The sequence below is a fragment of the Hibiscus syriacus genome, unplaced genomic scaffold (assembly GCF_006381635.1).
Source record: "Hibiscus syriacus cultivar Baekdansim isolate YM2019G1 unplaced genomic scaffold, ASM638163v2 tig00110393_pilon, whole genome shotgun sequence".
Classification (NCBI taxonomy): Eukaryota; Viridiplantae; Streptophyta; class Magnoliopsida; order Malvales; family Malvaceae; genus Hibiscus; species Hibiscus syriacus.
The window spans coordinates 931,768-957,654 of record NW_024062721.1 but is presented as its reverse complement, the minus strand read 5'-3'; the positions used below and the strand labels follow the sequence as shown (position 1 = coordinate 957,654).

Here is a 25,887-nt window from a genome sequence, read left to right as displayed (position 1 = left end):
TATGATTAAACCAAACCAATATTTGTTCAATTTTTTTTTGTAGAATATATAGTTCTATACTTTTCTCTTTGCATGTTGAGAAAATGGATGGAAAATTAGAAAGAGAAAAAGTTGAAAAGGAATAAGCATGGCATTAAACGCTTGCTTGAGTTGTTCTCTGTTTTCCTGGATTTCGAACTGGATTTTGTATTTGAAAAAAGCTTGAAAAATATTTTTTCATATGAATTTAGCATTTGAAAAAGATAAAATTACAGAATGGTACATGACATATGTGATTATATGCAGTGTTCAAGCTAATGCTTCGTTTTTCTTTTTTCATTTTAATTTTTTTTTTTGGATCTCACTTCAGTAGCATTGGCTGTGCCTTTTTGAAATGGGATTTGGGGAAAAAGCTATAAAGCTGCAAGATGAAGCTTGTGAAACGAAAACAATTTGCCTGCATGCTTTTGCGGTTCTAACCTATGTTGCTCCAGTAGTATTCTTATACCTTCTTAAAGAATGTTATGTTCATGGTGTCGTAACCGTCTTTCGGTTGGGCCCCGGAATTGGGCTTCGACTTGAAATGAATGGGTTAGAGTCGCCACCGATCATTTATTTTAAGAATAAAACGGGTTGATCGGATACCTCAATTTTTTACCTGATCTGCATTTTATCAGAAATGTGTCGGGTTCGGGAGTCGGTTACAGTCAAGGAAGGATTAGCACCCTTAAACTGCCCTTTCGGTACCAATTAATTTTTCGGTTGTCTTTAAATGCGAAAATTAAGAATTTAAATTAAAATTTAAAAGAATTTGATTCAAATACTTACCTTTGATCGGAAAAAAAAATTCCCCCATAATAAATGAAGGATCATATATTGAAATTACCCAAGGTTCAAAAGCATTAACCTCACGCAATAAGCCAAAATATATGGCTTTTCTATTCACTTGCCACACTTATCAAACAAACGTGGGCCCTAATGCAAAGGTTCTTTTCTCACATTTTCCCCTTCTTTCTTAACTGGTTCTCACCATTTTCAGTTCTGGGTTTAAAGCTTCACCTAGAGAGCAAACGGGCAGGTTTTAGAAATGGAACGATGAAGCTCCGTTGGCTACTTCGATCCAAGAGGGCCTCATTTTCGAAACAATATGCCATTTCCATTCCCTATAGGCTACATCTTCGATCATTTTACTCCACTTTCGCTTCATGTGTCTCTCCCAAAAAATGGTCGCTCGTACAACGATCCTTGAACGAGGAGCAAACGCCAGCCATGGCGCATAGACCGGCAGGTGAAAGGCGGTCTAAAATGCATTCGAGGGTCAGCTCAGGCAAGGCCAGTAACGACGACAAAAACGTCGTATTATGGTCTTCGTTTTGATCCTCCAATGACCCAAGCTTCATCTTCTTCAACGGGTTGATTCGAAAGAAACTGAAGATTCCAAGCTTGCCCTTTTGAAACAGTGGCGGAAACAATCTCCATTTGCAGTTAATCATTTGATGAGTCTTTGAAGACAAAGACTTTGAAAGAGGAATGATTCCATTGTAATGGTGGACCCCCACTTTATAAAGCATTGTGTAGTGTTCAATCTCAGATTCCCTCAGTAGGGGACCATTGTTTGAAATGATAATCCCCCCCCAAAATGATGAGAAGAATACGTTTTAAATACTAAAAGCATCCAGATTCTCACGTTCATTTTTTAGAGAAAAAGGAGCAAACATGTGAGAGATGTGCGAGGTGGTGGGTAGTGGTGTGGAATGGTGGAGATACATGGGTGATTGTTTGTTTGTTTTTAACTGACAGAACGTGGGTTGCTTTTGGATTGATTTTAAAGTCCCAAATTATAATAGGTATAATCATAAGTTTGGTCCTTGCACTTTTTCTCTCTTTAATTCTCGGACAAAATTAGGGTATTACAGCTGCCCCTCTTTGCTCGTCTGTTGTGTAAATAACGACGAAGCAAAGACAAAATAATGGCCTAATTTTGTCTGGCTAATGTTTTTGTGTGGAGCTCCAATTCTTTGTCTGAAAATAGAGGATTGAAGATGACATTGTTCCTTCATGTTGAGGACGACAGACCATCTAAGGTTGACACAACTCCTACGTAATGAGGAGATCCGATCGGAATGGAATCAAACTCGACAGTTGTTATTGACAAATAGCTCTTCTTGCCTTGAGCTAAGCTGTAAATTCAATATGCCCCTGAGTTGAATGTAATCGAACTCGAAGGTCTTTGATTGGAAAATAGCCCTTCTTGCCTTAAGTTATGCTACAAATGACGTGCCCTCGAAGCTGAGCGTAGTCGAACTCGAAGGTTTTTGGTTGGCAGATAACCCTCTCGACTTAAGTTATATTGCAAATGATATGCCCTCGGAGCTGAGTGTAATCGAACTCGGGGGTCTTTGGCAGATAGCCTTCTCGAGTTGGATATCCTTCGTCGTGAAGTTGAAATCCAAGTAAGTAGCATTGTTCCGAGTCCAATATCCTCCGTCGTGAAGTTGAAAGTTGTTTATTGACAACCAGCGGTCCCTTCGTCGTGAAGTTGAACTTGCGTTGTCTTGAGTCCAATATCCTTCGCTATGAAGTTGAAATTGACTCTGAAATTGGGAAATTGTTTATTGACAACCAGCGGTCCCTTCGTCGTGAAGTTGAACTTACGTTGTCTACAGTCCAATATCATTCGTTGTGAAGTTGAAATTGGCTCTGAAATTGAGAAGTTGTTTGTTGACAACCAGCGGTCCCTTCTTCGTGAAGTTGAACTTGTGTTGTCTGGAGTCCAATATCCTTCATTGTGAAGTTGAAATTGACTCTGAAATTGAGAAGTTGTTTGTTGACAACCAGCGGTCCCTTCGTCGTGAAGTTGAACATGCGTTGTATGGAGTCCAATATCCTTTGCTGTGAAGTTGAAATTGGCTCTGAAATTGGGAAGTTGTTTATTGACAACCAGCGGTCCCTTCGTCGTGAAGTTGAACTTGCGTTGTCTTGAGTCCAATATCCTTCGCTGTGAAGTTGAAATTGGCTCTGCAATTAGGAAGTTATTTATTGACAACCAGCGGTCCCTTCGTCGTGAAGTTGAACTTGCGTTGTCTGGAGTGGCACGATATCCTCCGTCGTGGAGTTGAAATCGCGGATGGCCCCTTCGTCGTGAAGTTAAGCCTTGACTTGAATATCCTTCGTCGTGAAGTTGAAATCCAAGTATTGTATGTTGCGGGTAGACACAATTCCCTTCGCTGTGAAGTTGAAACCGTGAAGACCCCTTTATTGTAAAGTTTGGCTTCGAGCTAGATATCATTCGTCGTGAAGTTGAAATCTACTCTCGAGCAAATTGTGTTGCTTCGAGTCCAATTTCCTTCGCTGCGAAGTTGAAATTGACTCTAGCTAAAACCTGAAAAAGTTATGCATATATGTGATGAGATGGATGCAATGCTCTTAGGTATGCCTTAAATGCATATGCAACATATGATATTTTTGGGCACAGGAGAGAAATCTCAATCTCCGGTTGCTTTTCTGAAATCTTAGTTCTGGAATCTTCAAGTTCTGATCCCTGATCTCAAATTCTTCAAATGTTCAAATATGATGTGTACATTCTATTTTTGATTTGAGAAATGCTTCTCGACCATCCCAAGTATGTGCCTGAGCTGAGTGTAACGATTCAGATGATGCTTCAAGAGAAGTTGTCTTGAAAGAGATAGGATTCGTTTCAAGGGAAACTGTCTCAAGAGAGACAATGGTGAGCATGATTCCCTTCGTTGTGAAGTTGAAACCGTGGGTGGCCCCTTCGCCGTGAAATTAAGCCAGGAATTGGATATCCTTCGTCGTGAAGTTGACATCCAACTTGAAAATGTGAACTGGATTGGTTCTGAATTAGCTCTCGAACTCACCTGAAGTTGATTTTAAGATCTGTCGATCTTTCAATATGTCAAATTGGTTGAAGTGTAGCTTCTTGCTGCTGAGTTAAGCAACTAACATCAATCTTTAAAGGTGCTTTTGAATCGAGTATCATTCGTCTTGAAGTCGAAACTTGACTGTAAAAGCTGCAAAAATTATGTATGTGAAAAAAAATGATAAATATGATGTTCTAAAATGTATGCATAATATGCATGTAACATGAATCGGTTATATTTTATCTCATAAAAAAGGTCTGATAATTTGCATTAGGATGTTGAATCCCCAAATGATGCCCCAATATCAAAAATGCCCCAATATTTGATGTTGAATCTTCAAAGATGCCCCAAATGTTCCTCATTTCTTACTTCAGCATTGATTCTGAGCATGAGTTTTGTGTCTAAGAGTCACATGTCATTTACCAAGATCCACTCTAGAGAGACTGTCTTGTTTGAAGATGTTTTTTTCTTTTTCTTTTATTTTCAAAGTTATGAAAATATCAAAAAAGGGTTTTGAAAGATGTTTGGTCCAAAATTTCGAAAATATTATCACTTTCACGGTTTTACAATTGAGATGAATCATAAAACTAGAGTTCATCGGATATCAAAGAATTAATTACAATGTTAATCCTTCAATGAATTATAGCTATTTGACAAGTGCCAAGATCAAAGCTATCTTTGGGAAATGGTCAATAAAAGAAAGGATAAAAAGTCTCAGGTTATTGTGTTTGGTCAAAGATTTGGCATTTTTGTCCATTTGATGCTCAATGGTTTGACATTTGATGTTCAAAGGTTTGATGGGGTAGCTTGCATGCTTCTCTGCTGGAAGTGTTCTCTGACTCCCAACCTTTGTTGTCACCCTCGGATTGTACGATACCTTATCAAGGAATTAGCGTGAACGCCTCAGTTTGCACAATTTTATATTCGAGCCGCCTTTTTAGGTTTTCAACTCGAACCCTCCTTTGGTTTCAAGACGTTATTCAGGATTTACGTCTTGAACCCCCTTTTGTTATTTTTCTATACCATGCATTAATTACATTATTTTTTTTTGCAAACAAAGATTAATCCTGATGGGCGGGATGAAATCTGAAGATATTCTCTTAGAAATCCATGTATGATTAGAAGGGACTTTTAAGGCACGTAATGTAGGCCAGGGTTCATGGTTATGAAAGAAAAGGATAAATAGGCCCAAACAAGTGTTCAGGGTGTTAAACCAATGATCAATTCATTCTGATGCCTTCAATTATGTCTTGCTCAAAATGTCTCTCTCTCTTGATGCTCTATGATCTTCGAGTGAAGTGATTCAGTGATTCGGGAATGTTTGTGCTTGATCAATCTCATAGTTTAAAGCTTGATGTGCCATTTGTCTTTAAGGAATCTTTGCATGTTCTTTTTGTCCCTTTTACTTTTGATTTTTGCTTATTTTCTTTTTTGTTCTTGATTCTCTTTTTATTTGTTTTTTGCTTTTTTGCTTTTTTGTTCTTGATTGGATCTTCGCACTTTCCATTTGGTCCACCTTTGGTATCTCCTTTGGATTAATGCCTTCACTCATGTGAGCAGATTTCTCCCACCTTGCCCCCCAGTATGGAGGGTGATCCTTGGTTAGGGTTGAATCAGAAGAAAAATACTATAGGCTCAAAAGGGGACACAAGGGATATATTTTCTTCTGTTGTGAAGGGATTAAGAAAGAAAGCCGTTCATCATTTCATACATGTAAGTCTTCACATAAGAGGTATCCCCAGGGGGATAGATTTTCAGGATTAATTCTATTCGCATGTAAATAATGTAGTTAATGCATGATAGAATTATTTCGAATGATTTTTTTGCTCCCCAGATGTCTCAATGTTCAGGCTATCTGCGAAATGCCCCAAGTTAGAAGAATGCTCCTGTTCAAATGAACAACTCAATGCCTTGGGTTTTAATGGTATTAAAATGTCAATTTTGAGTCTAAAAAGACAATGGTGTGACTTTATTTGACTCAAAGAGATGTATGGGTGTATCCAAAAGATAAAGGCAATGTTCAAGAATTTCAAAGGGAGGTAATGTCAAAATTTGGTTTTTGGTAATGACCATGAGTTATTTTGGGTAAAGAATCGAGGTATTTTATCTTGGGGTTTGAGACAGGATAAGAAAGGTCTAATCTTGCCATATTACAAAAATCTATAATTCTTGAAGAATTAAAACGATCCTTAATTCATTTAATATTCGAAGAACTAAAGATTAAGATTTGTTCAATTGCTCCACATTAGAAAGTAGCATAAATTCAATCCTTTAAAAGACTAAGAAAACATGAAAGATCGAAGACGTGTTCAAACAAAACGATCCTCTAAGTGCAAATGGTATATGCCATGCCCCCTTCTTCGGAAAGCGCCTTATAGTTTTCAGAGGATTGTTTGGGGTTTTTTATGTGGTAATAGCTAACAGCTTCAACATCGTAGCCCTTAGGATATGGGAATTCTTTTCTTAGATCATCCTGGCAGGCTTTGTCCTACAATCAGCTGATCAGGCTCCCACTGTATTGTCTTCAGTTTTTTCTTTAAGGTTACAATCTTGTTTCCATGTGGTTAAATCCACTTCATCGAATCCTCCATGACTTAATTTCATGAAAATGCTTAAAATGAAACGTAGATGCAAGATGCAAAATGCATGAAATGTTCGAGGCATTGATCCAAAAACATGTCTGTTATTATGAATAATCCTTATTGGGGACAAAAGTGTTTTATCTTTTAAGAGACAAAAATATCCTGACAGCTTCTGACATGTTGACTAGTCTTCTGCATTCGTTTGTCATCGGTTGAATACCCTGTTGAACCGTTCAGACTCCTTTGGCCAAAATGTGCAAGTGACAAGTTGTTTGCCCCAAAAAAAAGGTCTCGAATGACTGCATCTCCGACTTTCACTCTCTGTCGAGCTTGTTTCTAACGAAAGTGTCATTGAAGTACTCAATCCGATGCTTATCGACTTGTTTCTGGAATTCATCTTGTTCTCGTAGTTTTCGAAAGGAATCTCCGGGTCAGTAACTTTTTCCTCGTCTTGCCCTTGCAACCTTTGCCTCTAAAAAATTTGACTTTAGTGTGCTCGATGTAAATTCTGGTCAATTCGGAGTCCTTTACAATGTAGCAAAGTGACATATTCTTCGATTGCGGGTACCACGTCTTCTGGATTGAATGTAACACATAGTCGCCCTGTAGACTGTCCTCTGTATTTTCATCTCTTGTATTACAACCCCTTTGTCCATGGATTCAGATTATTCAAGTTTTAACAAACACGTTTTAGTGGATCAATGACCTCTTTTGAATGATGCAAGTGATGAAAATAAAATAAAATAAAAGAGAGCAAAAATGAAAAAGGTTAGTGAGGTGAAAATAATAAAAAACAATCATGAAAATAAAAGTCCTACCCCACATGATATCTACCCACATGCTTTAATTCCTACCCTGACATGATATCTATCTCGAATACTAATTTCAAACAAATCCTAACCGCATATTTGTCTAGTTCGCATGCTTTGAACAGAAAAATAAAGCAGGAAATAATCAAAATAACCTAGGGTTTGAATTGAGATTTCGGGGTAGGCTCTAATTCTTTGTACTCTCTCGGTTTAGGTTCTAAAAAGGTACTCGAGTTCTCCTTGCTGGTGCCCCCTTGGGCTTGCCAGACCCTTAGTCCTAAGCCCATCACAAGCTTATGTGGACTAAGTTAAACTCGAGAGGATACATTCCCTTATGCCCATACGGAGAATAAATTCACACGAAGACATAAGGTATATGAATCCCGAAGGTTACTTGCTAGGCCCATACGGAGAATAAATTCCCACGAAGGCGTCGCTTTCGCCCTCACTTAAAAGGGTTCGGAGCTCGGGTATAGAGCTAGAGATGAAAATTTTGAAAAATATCTGAAATCATTAAAAAAACGTTAGTACAACTATTTATTTGAAAAAAAATAATCAAAGATAAATAATAAGAATCGAATAAATAAATTAAAATTTAAACTTGTAATTTTCGCTTAAAAAGACAACCAGAAATTAATTTCGGCCTGACTCACTTACCTGTCCCCCAGCAGAGTCGCCAAGCTGTCGTAACCGTCTTTCGGTTGGGCCCCGGAATTGGGCTTCGACTTGAAATGAATGGGTTAGAGTCGCCACCGATCATTTATTTTAAGAATAAAACGGGTTGATCGGATACCTCAATTTTTTACCTGATCTGCATTTTATCAGAAATGTGTCGGGTTCGGGAGTCGGTTACAGTCAAGGAAGGATTAGCACCCTTAAACTGCCCTTTCGGTACCAATTAATTTTTCGGTTGTCTTTAAATGCGAAAATTAAGAATTTAAATTAAAATTTAAAAGAATTTGATTCAAATACTTACCTTTGATCGGAAAAAAAAATTCCCCCATAATAAATGAAGGACCATATATTGAAATTACCCAAGGTTCAAAAGCATTAACCTCACGCAATAAGCCAAAATATATGGCTTTTCTATTCACTTGCCACACTTATCAAACAAACGTGGGCCCTAATGCAAAGGTTCTTTTTCTCACATTTTCCCCTTCTTTCTTAACTGGTTCTCACCATTTTCAGTTCTGGGTTTAAAGCTTCACCTAGAGAGCAAACGGGCAGGTTTTAGAAATGGAACGATGAAGCTCCGTTGGCTACTTCGATCCAAGAGGGCCTCATTTTCGAAACAATATGCCATTTCCATTCCCTATAGGCTACATCTTCGATCATTTTACTCCACTTTCGCTTCATGTGTCTCTCCCAAAAAATGGTCGCTCGTACAACGATCCTTGAACGAGGAGCAAACGCCAGCCATGGCGCATAGACCGGCAGGTGAAAGGTGGTCTAAAATGCATTCGAGGGTCAGCTCAGGCAAGGCCAGTAACGACGACAAAAACGTCGTATTATGGTCTTCGTTTTGATCCTCCAATGACCCAAGCTTCATCTTCTTCAACGGGTTGATTCGAAAGAAACTGAAGATTCCAAGCTTGCCCTTTTGAAACAGTGGCGGAAACAATCTCCATTTGCAGTTAATCATTTGATGAGTCTTTGAAGACAAAGACTTTGAAAGAGGAATGATTCCATTGTAATGGTGGACCCCCACTTTATAAAGCATTGTGTAGTGTTCAATCTCAGATTCCCTCAGTAGGGGACCATTGTTTGAAATGATAATCCCCCCCCCAAAATGATGAGAAGAATACGTTTTAAATACTAAAAGCATCCAGATTCTCACGTTCATTTTTTAGAGAAAAAGGAGCAAACATGTGAGAGATGTGCGAGGTGGTGGGTAGTGGTGTGGAATGGTGGAGATACATGGGTGATTGTTTGTTTGTTTTTAACTGACAGAACGTGGGTTGCTTTTGGATTGATTTTAAAGTCCCAAATTATAATAGGTATAATCATAAGTTTGGTCCTTGCACTTTTTCTCTCTTTAATTCTCGGACAAAATTAGGGTATTACACATGGTAAAGTTTTTCTTCTTTTCACTGCTAATCTTATCAATCATTGGGAAAAGGTTTCTGTTGAAAGCGTAGATGAGCACTCGATAATATATAACTCGAACTATTATTAATACGAAACAAAATACGTTACAACGACACTACCTCAATATTACAATACTAGTTGCGGCTAATTTACAATCACCTTATAGCTTTGCTAAACTATCTCTCAATTCTCTCTAATATTTTTCTTTCACTCGTTACTCACACACATAAACTAAAAACTAACCGCGCACACATATCTATATATAGAGAGAGAGGTTATATAACCGACTTGTTGAGGACTAGATTCTTCCTTAATTTTCTTTTAATGTCACGTTTTTTTCTTAATTATTAAGCATGAGCATGCTGCCAAAACTCTTTAATAATCCAAGTGTTTTGCTGCTCACCTAGCTTTCAAAAGTTGTTTATATTTTTGCCACGTTTCAAATAATTCCAAAATAATGTTTGCCTTTATACACTTGTGGTTTATATTGCTCCACATGTGATTGTTTCTACATTCTTCTTGCCGACATTGAGTTTGATTTCTAACACTCCCCCTAAAACTTGACTTTTCATTCCAAGCTTTTCTTTGAGTCGGTTAAATATATATTCTCTCAATGGCTTTGTGAAAATGTCTGCTAGTTGATCTTCAGTTCTGCAGTAAATTAGCTCCACATTTTTTTCTTCACCTGCTCTCGTATAAAGTGATATTTTGTATCAAATGATTGTGTTGAAAATATTTTTGTGTTTCGATTTAACAAATAAAGTGTTAATGAATTTTAAGATTTTATATTGAATTTTAATTTATATATTCAATTAAATTATTCGAATATAAAAAATATTACTCCAAGTTTTCAAATGTCAATTTCAATCCTTATTTAAGTGTAAAATTGTGTTTCATACTTCAAATGTTTTTGAAACAATTTTTACAAAATATTTCGAACCTTAATCGAGCCAAAAATAAGTTTTAAATAAGGAGGTACCGATACCTAAGTCATAGGTACCGATACTCTTGTGTTAATTTTGGCTCTGAGAAAAACAGAATGCCCAATGGGTACCGATACCCCCTAGAGGTATCGATACCCTTAGTCATTTAATGGTCAAAATATTTGAATTTTATACTGTAGGTACTGATACCCATTGAGGGTGTATCGATACCCCACACTCCCAGCAGCATTTTTCAAGAGGGTTTTCATACTACAACGGCTCTAACATCACCCAAATGATTCCCAATGGCTAGAATCAATCCAAGGTGTATTTAAACAAGTTATGAAGCCATTGATCAACAAGAATTGAGAGAGAATCAAAGAGAAAGCCTTAAATATCAAGTTTGAGCAATTCAAGCCTATTTTTCATTCAATATTCATTTTGCTTTCAAGAACACCATTTGTACTAATTGTATTCATTCTTGAGTTTTCTTTCTTTGTTCTATAATTGTGCAAACATCTTGCCTTGTGAGGTTTTTGTAAGTTTGCGAAATTTGTAATATTCTCTTAGGGAGAGAGTGTTATCAAGAATTTGGGGTATAATTCTTGAGGGAGTTGTAAGGTTACTCTTTGTCCTCAAAAGAAAAAACAAATTAGTGAATTTGTTGGAAAATCCTTAGTGTGGATAGCAAAGGTAATGAACATAGACTTTGGTTGAGAAAGTGGAACCACTCTAAATCGCTGTGCAAATATTTTCTATTTTCTGCAAAAACTTCCACCGAAATTTTTATTGCCAATTCACCCCCATCTTGGCCGATTCGTCGATCGATTAACTCAACAATGGGTATCAGAGTCTCACTCATTTGAAGGTTTAATCGTCTCTTGAGTCGATTCGGGAAGAGTTATATCAATATTCAAGTCATCAATGACCTCCACTTCAAACTTCGACTTTGGTCTTGACTCAATACCCGTAAACAAGCCTCATTTCTTCAATGGTGCTAATTATGCTTATTGGAAGAATATAATGAGGTACTTCATTCAATCAAGTGACATGGAAGCATGTAATATCATAAAAGACGAATACATCATACCTTTCACTCATTCAAGATTGTGGAGTGAAGGAGAGACAAGAATGTTCCAGCTCAACTCAAAGGCTATCCATATTATATTTTGTGCTCTTGGACCAGATGAATACGGAAGAGTTTCATCTTATACAACTGCCAAGGAAATATGGGATAAACTACAAGTCACTCATGAAGGCACAAACGAGGTAAAAGAATTAAAATTAGTCTTCTAACTCATAGCTATGAAAATTTTAGGATGAAACCAAATGAAGACATCAAAGCTATGATGGATATATTTTTCGTGATTGTCAATGGTCTCAAATCATATGGAGAGATTATTCCAAACGAGAAGCTTGTGAGGAAGTGAGTTTACTATCTTGCAAAAGCTTGGCAATCAAAGAAGACGACAATTATCGAGGTTAAAAATTTAAAATCTTTAACCCTCGATGAGCTAATCGGTTATCTCCTCACGCATGAAATGATGCTTCAAGATAAGGAAGACCTCGAGAAAAGGGACGAGACAAAGAAGAAAACAGAGAAGAAGAAGAATATTAGAGTTGCTCTCAAATCCACAAAAGATGAGAGTGATTCTGATAAAGATGACGAGGAAATGACATTATTTGCCAAAAGGTTTAGAAAATTAATGAAGCCCAATAAAGGAAGAAAATTCAAATGTAATAAAGGCTTCAAGAATGAACCAAAGGAGAAAGACCCTATTATTTGCTACGAAAGCAAAAAGTCGGGGCATGTCAAGTACGATTGCCCATAATTGAAGAAGAAGTGTCAAACGAATAAAAAGCACAAGGCACACGTGGCTACATGGAGAGATGAAGAAGCTTCCGATGAAGAGGAACAAGAAGTAGCAAACTTGTGCTTGATGGCCATCAGGGAAAGCTCTCAGGTAACCTCTAGCTCATTTAATTTCGAAGATTACTCCTTTGATGAGCTGTTAGAGGAATATACTGGTTGACTTCAGATTATGAGAAATTATTTTTAAAATACAAAAATGATATTTTAAAATTGAAAAACGAAAATAATCTCATATCCAAGACTAACTTTGAGCTTGAAAGTAAGATTAAAAAATTACAAATCAAACTAGACGAGTTTGAAAAGAAAAATACTGATTTGCATAATTTACTTTCAAGAGTAAATGATGATCATCAATAGGAAATTGATGATCTTAAAGCTTCTTTTAATAAAGTTGGAACAAAACATTTTGAAAAAGGAGAAAATTCAAAATCCAACTTTGTTAGATTTTTTTTTTAAAAACTACAATCATAGAGGTCCCCAAAGAACCTCTAATGGTAAAATTGTTAGAAGTATATGGGTTCCTAAAGAACTCATTACTACTAAAGATAAGGATATCCTACACAAATGGATACCCAAGGGGACTAAGATTTTAGAGACTAATGAATATAGACCCACAAGAATTTGGGTACCAAAAATCAAAAATTAATCTATGTTTATAGGAAAAGGAGCATTGATACAAGGCACGGGAAACAAATTCAAACTCATGGTACATTGATAGTGGATTCTCAAGACACATGACCGGAGACAAGAGTCGATTCATAGAGCTAAACGACCAAAATGGAGGAGATGTGACTTTTGGTGATAATTCAAAAGGTCACATTGAAGGTATATGTACTATAGGTAATACCTCTTCCATACAAATTAAAAATGTGTTATATGTGAATGGATTGAAGCATAATCTATTTAGTATTAGTCAATTATGTGATAAGGGATACAATGTCTTGTTTGAAACTAATGGTTGTAAACTAATTTATTCCTAGTTGCTAAGGATGAACATGATAGTTGGTTATGGCATAGGAGACTAGGACATATAAGCATGAGTGTTTTACAAAGACTAATTCAAGGAGATTTAGTAAGAGGGTTGTCAAAGCTAAAATTTGACAAAGATAAAATCTGTGATGCATGTGCTAAAGAAAAACATCAAAGAGTTTCCTTTAAGTCCATTAATGATGTATCAACTAGTAGAGTATTACAATTGATCCATATAGATCTTTTTAGGCCAATTAGGACTATTAGCTTGGCTGGAAAATAATATTGTTTTGTATTGGTAGATGACTATTCTAGATATACTTGGGTTCTATTCTTAAGTACTAAAGATGAAGTATTAGAAAAATTAATCATGTTTTCAAAAGTAATCCAAAACGAAAAAAGTTACCCTATTTCTAGTGTTAGGAGTGATCATGGTATTGAATTTGAAAATCTTGGATTTACTGAGTTTTGTAATTCTAATGGAATTAGCCATAATTTTTCAGCACCTAGAACCCCTCAACAAAATGGAGTTGTTGAGAGGAAAAATTGAACTTTAGAAGAAATGGCTAGAACCATGCTTTGTGAAAATAATTTGCTAAAATATTTTTTGGGTGCAAGCCACAAATACCGCTTGTTATGTTGTAAATCGTGTAATGATTAGGCCTATTTTAAAGAAAACTCCATATGAACTTTTCGAAAATAAAAAGCCTAACATTAGTTATTTTCATCCTTTTGTATGTAAATGTTTTTGTTTTAAACAAAGGTAAAGACAATCTTGGCAAATTTGATGCTAAAAGTGATGAAGGAATTTTTTTGTGTTATTCATTAAATTCTAAAGCTTATCGAGTATTTAATAAAAGAACTTTAGTTGTAGAAGAGTCTATACATGTTGTTTTCGATGATAATCCCCTTCCGAGGAAGGATTCTTGTGTTGATGATGACGTAGGTATTGTAAAGGCAAATGATGTTGGACATGACGTTGGAGAACCATCATCAAATAAAGAAACGAAATATGAGAAAACTCATGATGCTCTCGAGAATCCACCTATTGAAGAAAGGGAAGTCTCTTACCCAAGATAATACAACTATGTCAAGGATGGTGAGATAATAGGTGATCCATCCAAAGGGGTAACAACTCGATCTTCTCTTAGAAATATATGTAATTATGTTACATTTTTCTCATGCATATAGCCTAAGAATATTAAAGAAGCATTAAATGATGAACATTGGATTATGGTTGTGCAAGAAGAGTTAAATCAATTTGAGAGAAGTAAGGTTTGGGCATTAGTTGAAAGGCCTAGTAATAAATCTACTGTAGGTACTAGATGGGTATTTAGGAATAAGCTTGAAGAAAGTGGTAATATAGTGTTGAACAAGGCTAGACTTGTTGCTCAAGGCTATACTCAATAAGAGGGCATAGATTATAATGAAATATACGCTCCTGTAGCTAGGATGAAAGCAATGTTATTAGCATTTGCATGTTTCAATGAATTTAAATTATATCAAATGGATGTTAAAATTGCATTTTTAAATGGTTTTATAAAAGAAAAAGTGTATGTGGAACAACTTCCTGGTTTTGAAGATTCAAAATTTCCAAATCATGTCTTTAAATTGACAAAAGCACTTTATGGCTTAAAACAAGCTACTAGAGCTTTATATGAAAGATTGTCAAACTTTTTAATTGAAAAAGGTTTTTCAAAAGGGAAAGTTGACACTACATTGTTTTTAAAGCAAAAAGGTAAATATATATTAGTAGTTCAAATTTATGTTGATGATATAATATTTGGTTCTACTAATGATGTTCTTTGGCAAGAATTTTCAAAGCTAATGCAAGGTGAATTTGATATGAGCATGATGAGGGGGGCTCTCATATTTCTTGGGACTCCAAATCAAGCAAAGAAAAGATGACATCTTCATCAATCAAGCAAAATACGTCAAGGATATGCTCAAGAAGTTTGGATTGGAAAATGAGAAACCTCATGCCACTCCAATGAGCTTTTCTACAAAGCTTGACAAAGATGAAAGAGGTAAATGTGTGGATGTTAAATTATATAGGTCAATGATTGATTCTTTACTTTATCTAACCACAAGTAGACCAGACATTATGTTTAGTGTTTGCTTATGTGCTAGATTTTAATCATGCCCTAAGGAATCACATTTACTAGCCGCTAAGAGAATCTTTAGATACCTTAAGGACACTCCTAGTTTAGGACTTTGGTATCCTAGAGACTCTAGCTTTAGCTTGCATGCTTTCTCTGTTGTGGATTATGGAGGATTCAAAATAGATAGGAAAAGCACCTTCGGTACTTGTCAATTCCTAGGAAATATGTTGATTTCTTGGTTTTCAAAGAAATAAAATTGTGTTGCATTATCTACCACTGAAGCAGAATACATTTCAGCCGGTAGTTGTTGTGCACAAGTTTTATGAATGAAATAAAAACTTTTAGATTATGAAATTGAAGTAGGTACAATACCTATAAAGTGTGACAATACTAGTGTTATTTGTCTCACAAAAAATCTCATCCAACACTCTAGAACTAAGTACATTGAAATTAGACATCATTTCATTAGAGATCATGTCACAAAAAAGAGATATAGTTCTAGAATATGTTGATATTTTGCATCAATTATCGGATATTTTTACAAAACCTTTAGATGAAGAAAGATTTTGGACACTTAGGAGAGAATTAGGTTTAACTGACCTATCTTCACTTAGTGTTTAAAATAATTTTAGCACTTTTAATTAGAATTGAAAAATGCTTATAAAATAACTCTTTTGATTGCATTCTTTCCTAATAGTTAGGAGCAGTTTATGATCTTTTAGAGAAAATTAATAATATGTTCAAATAAAATTTAAATTGATTAAACATAGTTAATTTTCGTAATATGAGTTGCCAATACCACTAGAGCAAATTAATTTAGCATTCTAAGTGTTTAAATGCAGATTTTTGATATTTTTGTGCACTAGGTATCGATACCCCCTTTATAGGTATCGATACCCCCTTGCTAGGTATTGATACTCCTTCAACGTGTATCGATACCTTCTTTGAATGTGTATCGATACCCAATAAGGGTACCGATACCCCCGTCGGGTTTTAAATCCCTAAAAACTTCATTTAACCGAAAATCTCGAATATAAACTCTTGCTCTCCGTTTCTCCTCTCCTCCCTACCAAAACACTACATTGTTCAAATCCTTTGATTTCAAGTCAGAATCCAACTATTTTTCAACTCCTAATCCTGCTTGCATCAACAAAAAAGTGCAAACATCATCTAATCTCACTCAAATCTGAGAATCTTCAAGGTATTTTTCTAAAATTACTATTTTATTGATTTTGAACTTAGGACTAGTTTTGATTAGTTCTAGGTTGAATCATATATCGAACATTTATTAGACTGTAGTTTAGAACTATAATATACAATTAATTTCATAAAAAACACACAATTTTTCAAATTTTTGAAATTAAATAATAATAATAAAATTGTGTTTTTGATTTTAAAAGTATTGTTTTTGATTTAATTATGTTTCTTTGAAAACTACATATTGATCTTCAAATATTGTTTTTCAAAAAAGTTTTCAAAATTTTGCCCATTAGGATATTGGTTAGAGAACCTTGAATATTGTGGACTCATATTTAGTTTTGGGAATTGATTATATTGCATATATGTGTTTTAAAATTGCAGGTAACATTACCCATTCAGATATTTAACCATGTCTAATCCAAAACGCCCTAGGTCGTCATCTAGTCGTTCAAACCAAAATCGACCTCCAAATCCACCTCATATTCAACCATAAAATCCTAACCCTAATAACCCCAAAATGACTATCCGAAATTCTTGTTTTAACGAACCTGGCCGTCGAGAAAATCTCCACCATAGGTTTGTTGATCTCTTCGAGTCTTATAAAATTTGCGGGAAGAACGTATCCCTTCTCTTCAAGCAATGATAGATATGAACTTTAAATATCTTCCTACCCTAAAAACTTGGAATTTTGATAAACTTTTTCAACTCGAACCAGTAGTTTACCAATAACTTGTTCGAATTTTCTATTACAATGCGGTTTGTGTCCAAAATGAAGCTCGAATTGAAACCATAGGAATTCAATACTATCTTCTAGGTCAATTAGTTTATATTGACTCAGATTTCATAGCTAATTCATTTGCTTTAGATAATAACAGCTTAGATAATGAAAAAGAACTAGTAGGTACTCCTTACAAAGCCAAGTTGAGTGCGAGTGTGTTAGATCACCACGATCATTTTCTTCATCTGATCATCTCTTGGTGGTTTAGACCATATGGAGGTAAATACTCCACTCTTAGAGATTTAGACCTATGGTGGATATATTGTATCCAGAAAAATAGGAAAATAAACCTACCACAAATTATCTTTGTTGAACTCGTTGAAACCGTAAACAGTGTCCCTAATAAAAAACTTGTTGAAACTCTAGTTTACAGTTGTCTTCTGAGTAACTTGTTTATCAAAGCCAAGCTTAAGGTATGGCTTGATGTAGTCGTCCCTCTTAAAAACGAAATTAACTTGACATCTTTAAAGAAATCAGGATGGAAAAGGGAAAATGACCAATGGGTTTGATTTACCGATAAAACTCCTGGAGCTAGCTCTTCACAAGCTCAATCGACACCGGCTGCAGACGATGATCCAGAATTTGAAGCACTTATACGGGATATTGATGATCACATACCTGATGATGAGCCACCACAACAAGAATATCAAATGCCTCCATACTTTCGATCGTTTTTGGAGTCATTTGATTTGAGGTTTGCATCTATAGAGTCCCATTTAACCACTATAGGGGCTCAACAATTGGAAATTCTGCGGGAGATACGCGCGAACAACAAAATAATGAACAAACGAATCAATGCGCTCACACTTGAGATGGTCGTTATGCAAGCACATTTTCCTCCTCCCAATCCACCTATGGATGATTAAACATTGCCTTGCTTAGTTTTCTTGGATTGAACTTAGAACTTAATTGTTAAAACATTTTGGATATGTTTGGATTGATATATTTTGAATGATATGGATGTTTGAACTTGAATGTTTTTATATATATTTGGTTTAGATTGTTTTAATTTTGATTTATATTGGTTTTATTAGTTTTTGCACCATTTACATTTTAGACATATTATGACCAATTTCCATTGCACATTATTTATGAATATTGATTTATGGAACTAATGGTTAATCTTTCTCTTGATTGTGATCTTAGCAGTTTAAGCTTTATCTAAATATCGATGAATTTTCAAAAACTTGTTTAAAACGTTTTCTAGAGTCTTTTTGATTTAACAAAAATGGGAGAATAAAGTAAGGGGGAGTACAAGTAATTTTCATTCTTCAAAATTGATTTCAAAAATGATTTTCAAAGAAAATCTTAAAATTACTTAAATGTTTTGTTATATCAAAAAGGGAGAGATTGTTGAAAACATTTTGATGTTTTGATATGACAAATAAAGTGTTAATGATTTTTAAGATTTTATATTGAATTTTAATTTATATATTCAATTAAATTATTCGAATATAAAAAATATTACTCTAAGTTTTCAAATGTCAATCCTTACTTAAGTGTAAAATTGTGTTTCATACTTCAAATATTTTTGAAATAATTTTTACAAAGTCTTTCGAACCTTAATCGAGCCAAAAATAAGTTTTAAATAAGGAGGTACCAATACCTAAGTCATAGGTACCGATACTCTTGTGTTAATTTTGGCTCCGAGAAAAACAGAATGCCCAATGGGTACCGATACCCCCTAGAGGTACCGATACCCTTAGTCATTTAACGGTAGAAATATTTGAATTTTACACTGTAGGTACCGATACCCATTAAGGGTGTACTGATACCCCACGCTCCTAGTAGTCTTTTTCAAGAGGGTTTTCACACTACAACGGCTCTAACATCACTCAAATGATTCCCAACAGCTAGAATCAATCCAATGTGTATTTAAACAAGTTATGAAGCCATTGATCAACAAGAATTGAGAGAGAAACAAAGAGAAAGCCTTAAACATCAAGTTTGAGCAATTCAAGCCTATTTTCATTCAATATTCATTTTGCTTTCAAGAACACCATTTGTACTCAATTATATTCATTCTTGAGTGTTGTTTCTTTTTTCTAGAATTATGTAAACATCTTGCCTTGTGAGGTTTTCTGTAAGTTCGCGAAATTTATAATCTTCTCTTTGGGAGAGAGTGTTCTCAAGAATTTGGGGTATAATTCTTGAGGAAGTTGTAAGGTTACTCTTTGTCTTCAAAAGAAAGAACAAATTAGTGAATTTGTTGGAAAATCCTTAGTGTGAATAGCTAAGGTAGTGGACGTAAACTTTGGTTGAGAAAGTCGAACCACTCTAAATCACTGTGCAAATATTTTCTATTTTTTGCAAAAGCTTCCACCGAAATTTTTATTGCCAATTTACCTCATTCTTGGCCAATTCGTCGATCGATTAACTCAACAGCTTGCTTCGGCTATAGGAGATTGGATTCTTGGTAAGGGAAATTGTAAATATTTTGTCGACATAAATTGTAGTTGGTTCTTCTTGTGCCAAATTTAGCTCTTTCAAAATATTCTTTAACTATATTGCTTGGCAAGTGCACGCTACTGCAACTATGTATTTTGCTTCATATGTTAAAAGAGCTACCGTTTGTTGCTTCTTTGATGACCATGAAAATACTGCAGAGCTGATATAAAATAGATATTCAGATGTGTTTTTTCGATCGTCTAAGTCTCCCCTATAGTCACTATTAGAATAACCAACCAGCTTTGAATTTTCTGAATGCGTGTAGAACAAACCATTATATGTTGTTCATTTGACATATCTGAGGATTCATTTTGCTGCAATCCAATTATCTAATTTCGGATTCTCCATGAATCTGCTTACCAATCCCACAGCGTATGTTATGTCTGGTTGTATGGTAGTCATATACCTTAGACTTCCAACGATGCTTTTAAACAACGTCAGATTTACTTGTTCTCTTGTTGAATTCACACTTAATTTGATGTCTGGTTCTGCTGGAGTGGCTACCGGCTTGCAATATTCCATTATGAATTTTCTTAAAATTTCTTCTGCATACTTCTTTTGTGATATAAATATTCCGTCTTGCATTTGTTTCACTTCAACTCCAAGGAAGTATGACATTTCTCCAATATATGTCATTTCAAATTCTTTAGTCATAGCTTTATTAAAATCATTGAACATACATGGATTATTTCCTATGAAAATCATGTCGTCTACATATAAGCACACGATCATGATATCACCATCTTCATTTTTCTTTGTGTATAAGGCATGCTTGTGTGGACTCTTCATGTACCCATTTTTTCTGGAAATATTCATCAGTTCTCCTATTCCATGCTCTCAGGGCTTGCTTCAAACTATATAGAGCTTTTTCAATCGGTAAACTTTGTCTTAGTGCCCCTTTTTAATATATCTAGGTGGTTGTTCAATTTAAACTTCTTCTTCTAGGTAGTCATTTATAAATGTCAACTTTACATCCATTTGATAAATTTTGCATCCTTTTTGTGCTGCAATTGCTGTGAGAAGTCTGATGGTCTCGATCCTTGCTACTGGGCCAAATACTTCATCATAGTTTATTCCTTGTCTTTGCTTATAGCCTTTGACAACTAGCATGTTTCTCGACCTTTCCTTCTTTATTGGTCTTAGTCTTGTAAAGCCATTTTACTCCAATTGGGTTATGACCTTCTGGTTATCTTGTTAGCTCCCATGTATCATTTCTTTCTATTGATGCAATTTCTTTATCCATTGCATTCTTCCATTTTTCATCTTCAACCGCTTCTTCGTATGTTATTGGATCACTATTAACAAGTAAGCAAAAAAGTGAGACATTATTTAATTCATAATCGTTGTACCTTTATGGTATTATTCTCTCTCTTGTGGATCTTCGAACTTCTGTGGGAGGTGCTTCAGAATCTTCTATTATGTTTTATTTTCTTCTCATGGGCTTGAAGTGAATCCACAAGCTCATCAATCGATATTTGAGATAAATCTTTCGATTCTTCGATTGCCACAACCTCGTAATCAAATTTTCTTGTCAATGACCGCAAAATTTTTTCCATCACTCTAACATCGTCGAGTGATTCACAATTTCTATTCATTTCATTCACGACCGCTTTCACATGACTAATATAATCATTGATGGTTTCTGTATTTTTCATTTTTAACATCTCAAACTCAGCTCTGAGAGTTTGTAAGTGTACATTTTTTTATTTTTTCGGCACCTTGTAGAGATTTTTACAAAATCTCCCACACTTGTTTTGCAGTCTTCGCATCAGAAATTTTTTAAAAGGTAGATTCGTCTACTCCTTGAAAAATAAAGAACAACACTCTTTTATTTTTTTCCCCGGGATTCCTTCAATACCTTCTTTTTTTCATTGGTCAAGGTTGCTTCTGATGCTGCATTTTCAGGCTCGGTGTAACCATCCTCGATGATATTTCAACAATCTTGGGAGCCTAGTAACGCCTTCATTTGAATGCTCCAATTGTCATAATTCGTCTTTATCAATCTCGGGATTTAAGGTTCAATCATGTTGGCTATCTTTTTCACCACGTTAAACTCGAACCAAGCTTTGAGGCCACTTGTTGAAATCGTAGATGGGCACTCAATAATATATAACTCGAACTATTATTAATACGAAACAAAATACGTTACAACGACATTATCTCAATATTACAATACTAGCTGCAACTAGTTTACAATCACCTTATAACTTTGCTAAGCTCTCTCTCAATTCTCTCTAATATTTTTCTTTCACTAGTTACTCACACACATAAACTAAAAACTAAGCGCGCGCGCGCACATATATATATAGGTTATATAACCGACTTGTAGAAGACTAGATTCTTCCTTAATTTTCTTTTAATGCCATGTTTTTTCCTTAATTATTAAGCAGCATGCTGCCAAAAATCTTTAATAATCCAAGTGTTTTGCTGCTCACCTAGCTTTCAAAAGTTCTCTTTTTGCCACGTTTCAAATAATTCTAAAATTATGTTTGCCTCCATACACTTGTGATTTATATTGCTCCACTTGTGATTGTTTCTACATTCTTCGTGCTGGCATTGAGTTTGATTTCTAACAGTTTTCCCGCCTTATTTATTGAGTTGCAAGAAATTAGTTATAATGCAGTGGTTTTCCCTGCCTTTTTTCTTGTTTGTTCTCATTGCCTGGAATCATTTGACAGGAAGCTTCAAGGCAACTAAAAAGTTCCGAGCTCTTCAACAAGAAGTTCAACATGTTCTAAGTAATGCTTCCCAACCAGGACCAGCAACTTTTGTCGCTCATTGTCTCTATATCCTGCCTATTTTTGGATCATACTGTGAAGGCTTCAGTCATTTGCTCGTATCTTCTTTTCATCGTTCTCTAAAGACAGAAGTCACCACCGGAGACTTTTCGGAAGCAAAATCTTTAGCTGCACAGTTATTTCTTGATATTGTTGAGGGTTTTATTGACCATGACGAGAGGATTGCTGTGAAGATACTCGAAGTGTTTGATGTAAGATTGACAGATATTGAGAAAGTTGCGTCCCAATCAAAGGCCAAGAATGACCACAGGTTTCACAGTGTAAAGACATTTGTTGAGCAGTATATATTTGGATTGATAGAATCACAGTCATATACGGAAGCAGTGAATCTGTTGGATCATTTATCTATCCGTCAATCCGGGCAATCTTTTCTTCTCAAAATGATAGAAAACAAGGAATTCCGAGCAGCAGAGAAGTGGGCAACGTTTATGGGGCAACCAATGTTATCTATACTCGTCCAGGAGCATGTTCACAGGAACAAGCTAAAGTTTGCTTATTTGATTGTAAAGAAGAACAATCTCCAGCAAGAATTCCCAGATGTGCATCACAAATACAAAGAAAGGTACCTGCAAATGTCTTACTCCCTACACTGGCAATATGCTCCGCCCGTCTCTGATCCCAGAAACGGCTTGGAGTAGAGGTGTTGAAAACAGTAAATATGGATTATGATACTATTATTTTACCATTTTGTAGCGCACTAAAAAAGTTGGCAGAAAAAGCATGCTGGGATGTGGCAGAGGCCAAGGCAAATGGTGATAGACAATTAGTTGAGTATCTGGTAAGTATGGATGATATATCATTTTCAAAAATCTGTTTAACATGAAATGGAGCTTTGGAGTTTTTGCCAGCTCATTTGTTTTCTCAAATTTCTCATATACTTGTATGTTTCTATACGTTGTTGATTTTGAACACTTGCTATGGATGTTAAAGAATTTACTTTCTGGGTGTTAGGTTTATCTGGCCTTTGAAGTTGGTTACTTTGAGAAGGTTGATGAACTGTGTGATCGTTACTCCCTTGAAGCTTTTCCAAAAGCACAAGGTAAAGTCACTAAGAGGCCTTGTTTCTGGAAATAAAGGAACATGATACCTAGGGTATGAATGTGTACCAAAACTTATAACTTAATACCAACTATAGTGCTTTGTGTTTATTCAGACTCGGTGCACAACTTTTAGATGTAAATAGATTTTGTAGGCTTCTTTGATGATTATGTGAAAGGCAGAGTCTCATGCTTCTAGTTATTGGTTTGTTCAGAACATGAAGCAAGTTTTCTGCCTCATCGCTTTTTAAATCTCAATGAATTGCTAGTAGAAGCCGTAATATGGGTGGACGAACTAATGGTCTTGGTGAGGCTACATGCCACATTGAGGGATCCAAAGTTGTGGGCCTTGACTGTGAATGGAAACCCAATTATGTAAAAGACAGCAAACCAAACAAGGTAAGCATGGTATCATCTTCCATTTCCCATGGTTTGCGATCTCTCTAGATTGATATAGGTCTGGCCCTCGGAACATTTTTGCTTAGAACCAAAGTTGAAATGAGTGTAACCATAATTGACTTGTTTTGCATTTTTTGTTTATCAATTATGAATTATGATGACTGATCGAATTGTCCTTAAACAATTAATCTGGGTTTCCATATTTCAGGTTTCTATCATGCAAATAGCTTCAGATAAGAAGGTTTTCATCTTTGACTTGATAAAATTATATAAGGATGTGCCTGCTGTTCTAGACAACTGCCTAACCCGCATCTTGCAGTCCTCAAGAATTCTAAAACTTGGTATGAGAGAATCTGTCTTTTTCTCAAGAGGGAGATCTTCTTCTTTTCAAGTCATCTTGTCTGATATATTGAAACCATCTTGATACACACACGAAAGTTTGTGTTCTTGATTGTACATCTGCCTTCTTTTAACATGGTGCACATGTTATAGGTTATAGTTTTCACTGTGATTTAAAGAAACTAGCTCAATCCTATGGAGATTTAAAGTGTTTCAAGTGCTATAATATGCTATTGGACATCCAAAATATGTTCAAAGATCCCCGAGGTGGCCTCTCCGGTCTTGCAGAGGTAAGCTAAACATGAAATTTGAGTTTATGCTTCCTGTCCAACTTCCTATTCAAATAATTTAATGGTTCACAATTCCTCCCACTCAGAAAATATTGGGAGCCGGCTTAAACAAAACAAGACGGAATAGCGACTGGGAACAAAGACCATTGACTCAGAATCAGGTATATACCCACGAGTGTTCCTTAAACTTTCCTATTTGCAGCTTAAATAAAGCAAGATATCGCTACTGTGTTTACATTTTCGGAAATTTCTTGATTTTTTGTTCAGCTCGAGTATGCTGCTCTAGATGCTGTTGTTCTTATTGAAATATTCTATTGTGTACGGGACCATTCCCATATCGCTAATGCATTAGACAACCATGGCAAAATCGAGTGGAAATCTCATATTGTAAGTGCATGGTAATGCTCCTATGTTTAACGGCCGGTTAATACCATCCGAGTCTTATTTTAGATTATTTTGCAGGTTTCTCACGTAGATAATCCAATAAAGTCTAAAAACGAATCTAGACCTAGAAATGAACCGGGAGTCGAGGACCACGAGCCATGAGAGTTTTGGTTTCCACACCAATCACATTGCAGCATGGTTATAAATTGTTTTCAATTGCGACAGAGGAAGGGCGATCTTAACTCATTCTCAACAGGTTGATATGCTAGGGTCAAGGGTTTATGCTTGACAGGAAAGCCTGTAAATATGGTACAAATCTCAGGACTTATTTTGTAGTTGAAGGCATGAATGTTCGTGTACATTGCAGCTAGGCTTTGTACTGTATCAAGATTTCTTGTGATAAATGGAGATTGCTGATATTGACATTTGAATCCCATACTTGTCGTATAATTTGAGAAATAGCACATGCAATTGATGTGATGATACTTTTTCCCTCCAATTAGGAGAAAGATTGTGATATGATTTGACATTGATTGACAACCTAACAACCCACTAATGTAATCATGGGAACCTATAAGGCCTTTGCTTAAGGTAGTAAAAACTAAAATTCATCTTATATTTTGCTGACTCCCTTTTTGTTATGTAATCACGGATTATAGACCAGACAAAGGAATAGGGTTTTTTTTTTAAAAGGAATTACTGCTTTAAATTTGCAAGGTGGTATCTGGAAATGAATTTTAAGACATAACACTGTGGTTGGGGGAGATAAATAAGTGGAATGGTGAACCACGTGGAACCCATGCAGTAGATTGAATTTTCAAAATGTGAGGAAAACAAATAACAGTGTTTGTTGGTCATCTTCCAAGCAGTGAGGAAAACTGGACGCTCATGGTAAAGCTGCTCCATGTGGCATGGCCATTGGTGAAAGAGTTACAGAAGAAATTAACGAGACAAGGGTAATTAATTGATTTGTTTCACTAGGGGCTTCTTAAATTTCCAGTAGCAGAG

At 35.5% G+C, this 25,887-nt stretch overlaps 1 protein-coding gene across 1 annotated transcript; it reads left to right on the top strand.

Moving 5' to 3' along the window:
• The first annotated feature begins 373 nt into the window (after positions 1-373).
• Positions 374-25,196, top strand: LOC120123523 (exonuclease mut-7 homolog). Its single transcript, XM_039142392.1, is given in 11 exon segments — positions 374-512; positions 22,311-22,992; positions 23,124-23,208; positions 23,382-23,469; positions 23,683-23,760; positions 23,763-23,866; positions 24,075-24,207; positions 24,359-24,495; positions 24,582-24,656; positions 24,763-24,882; positions 24,958-25,196. Coding segments are annotated over 11 exon segments (1,725 nt in total). The 3' UTR covers positions 25,042-25,196.
• Positions 25,197-25,887: the final 691 nt, after the last annotated feature.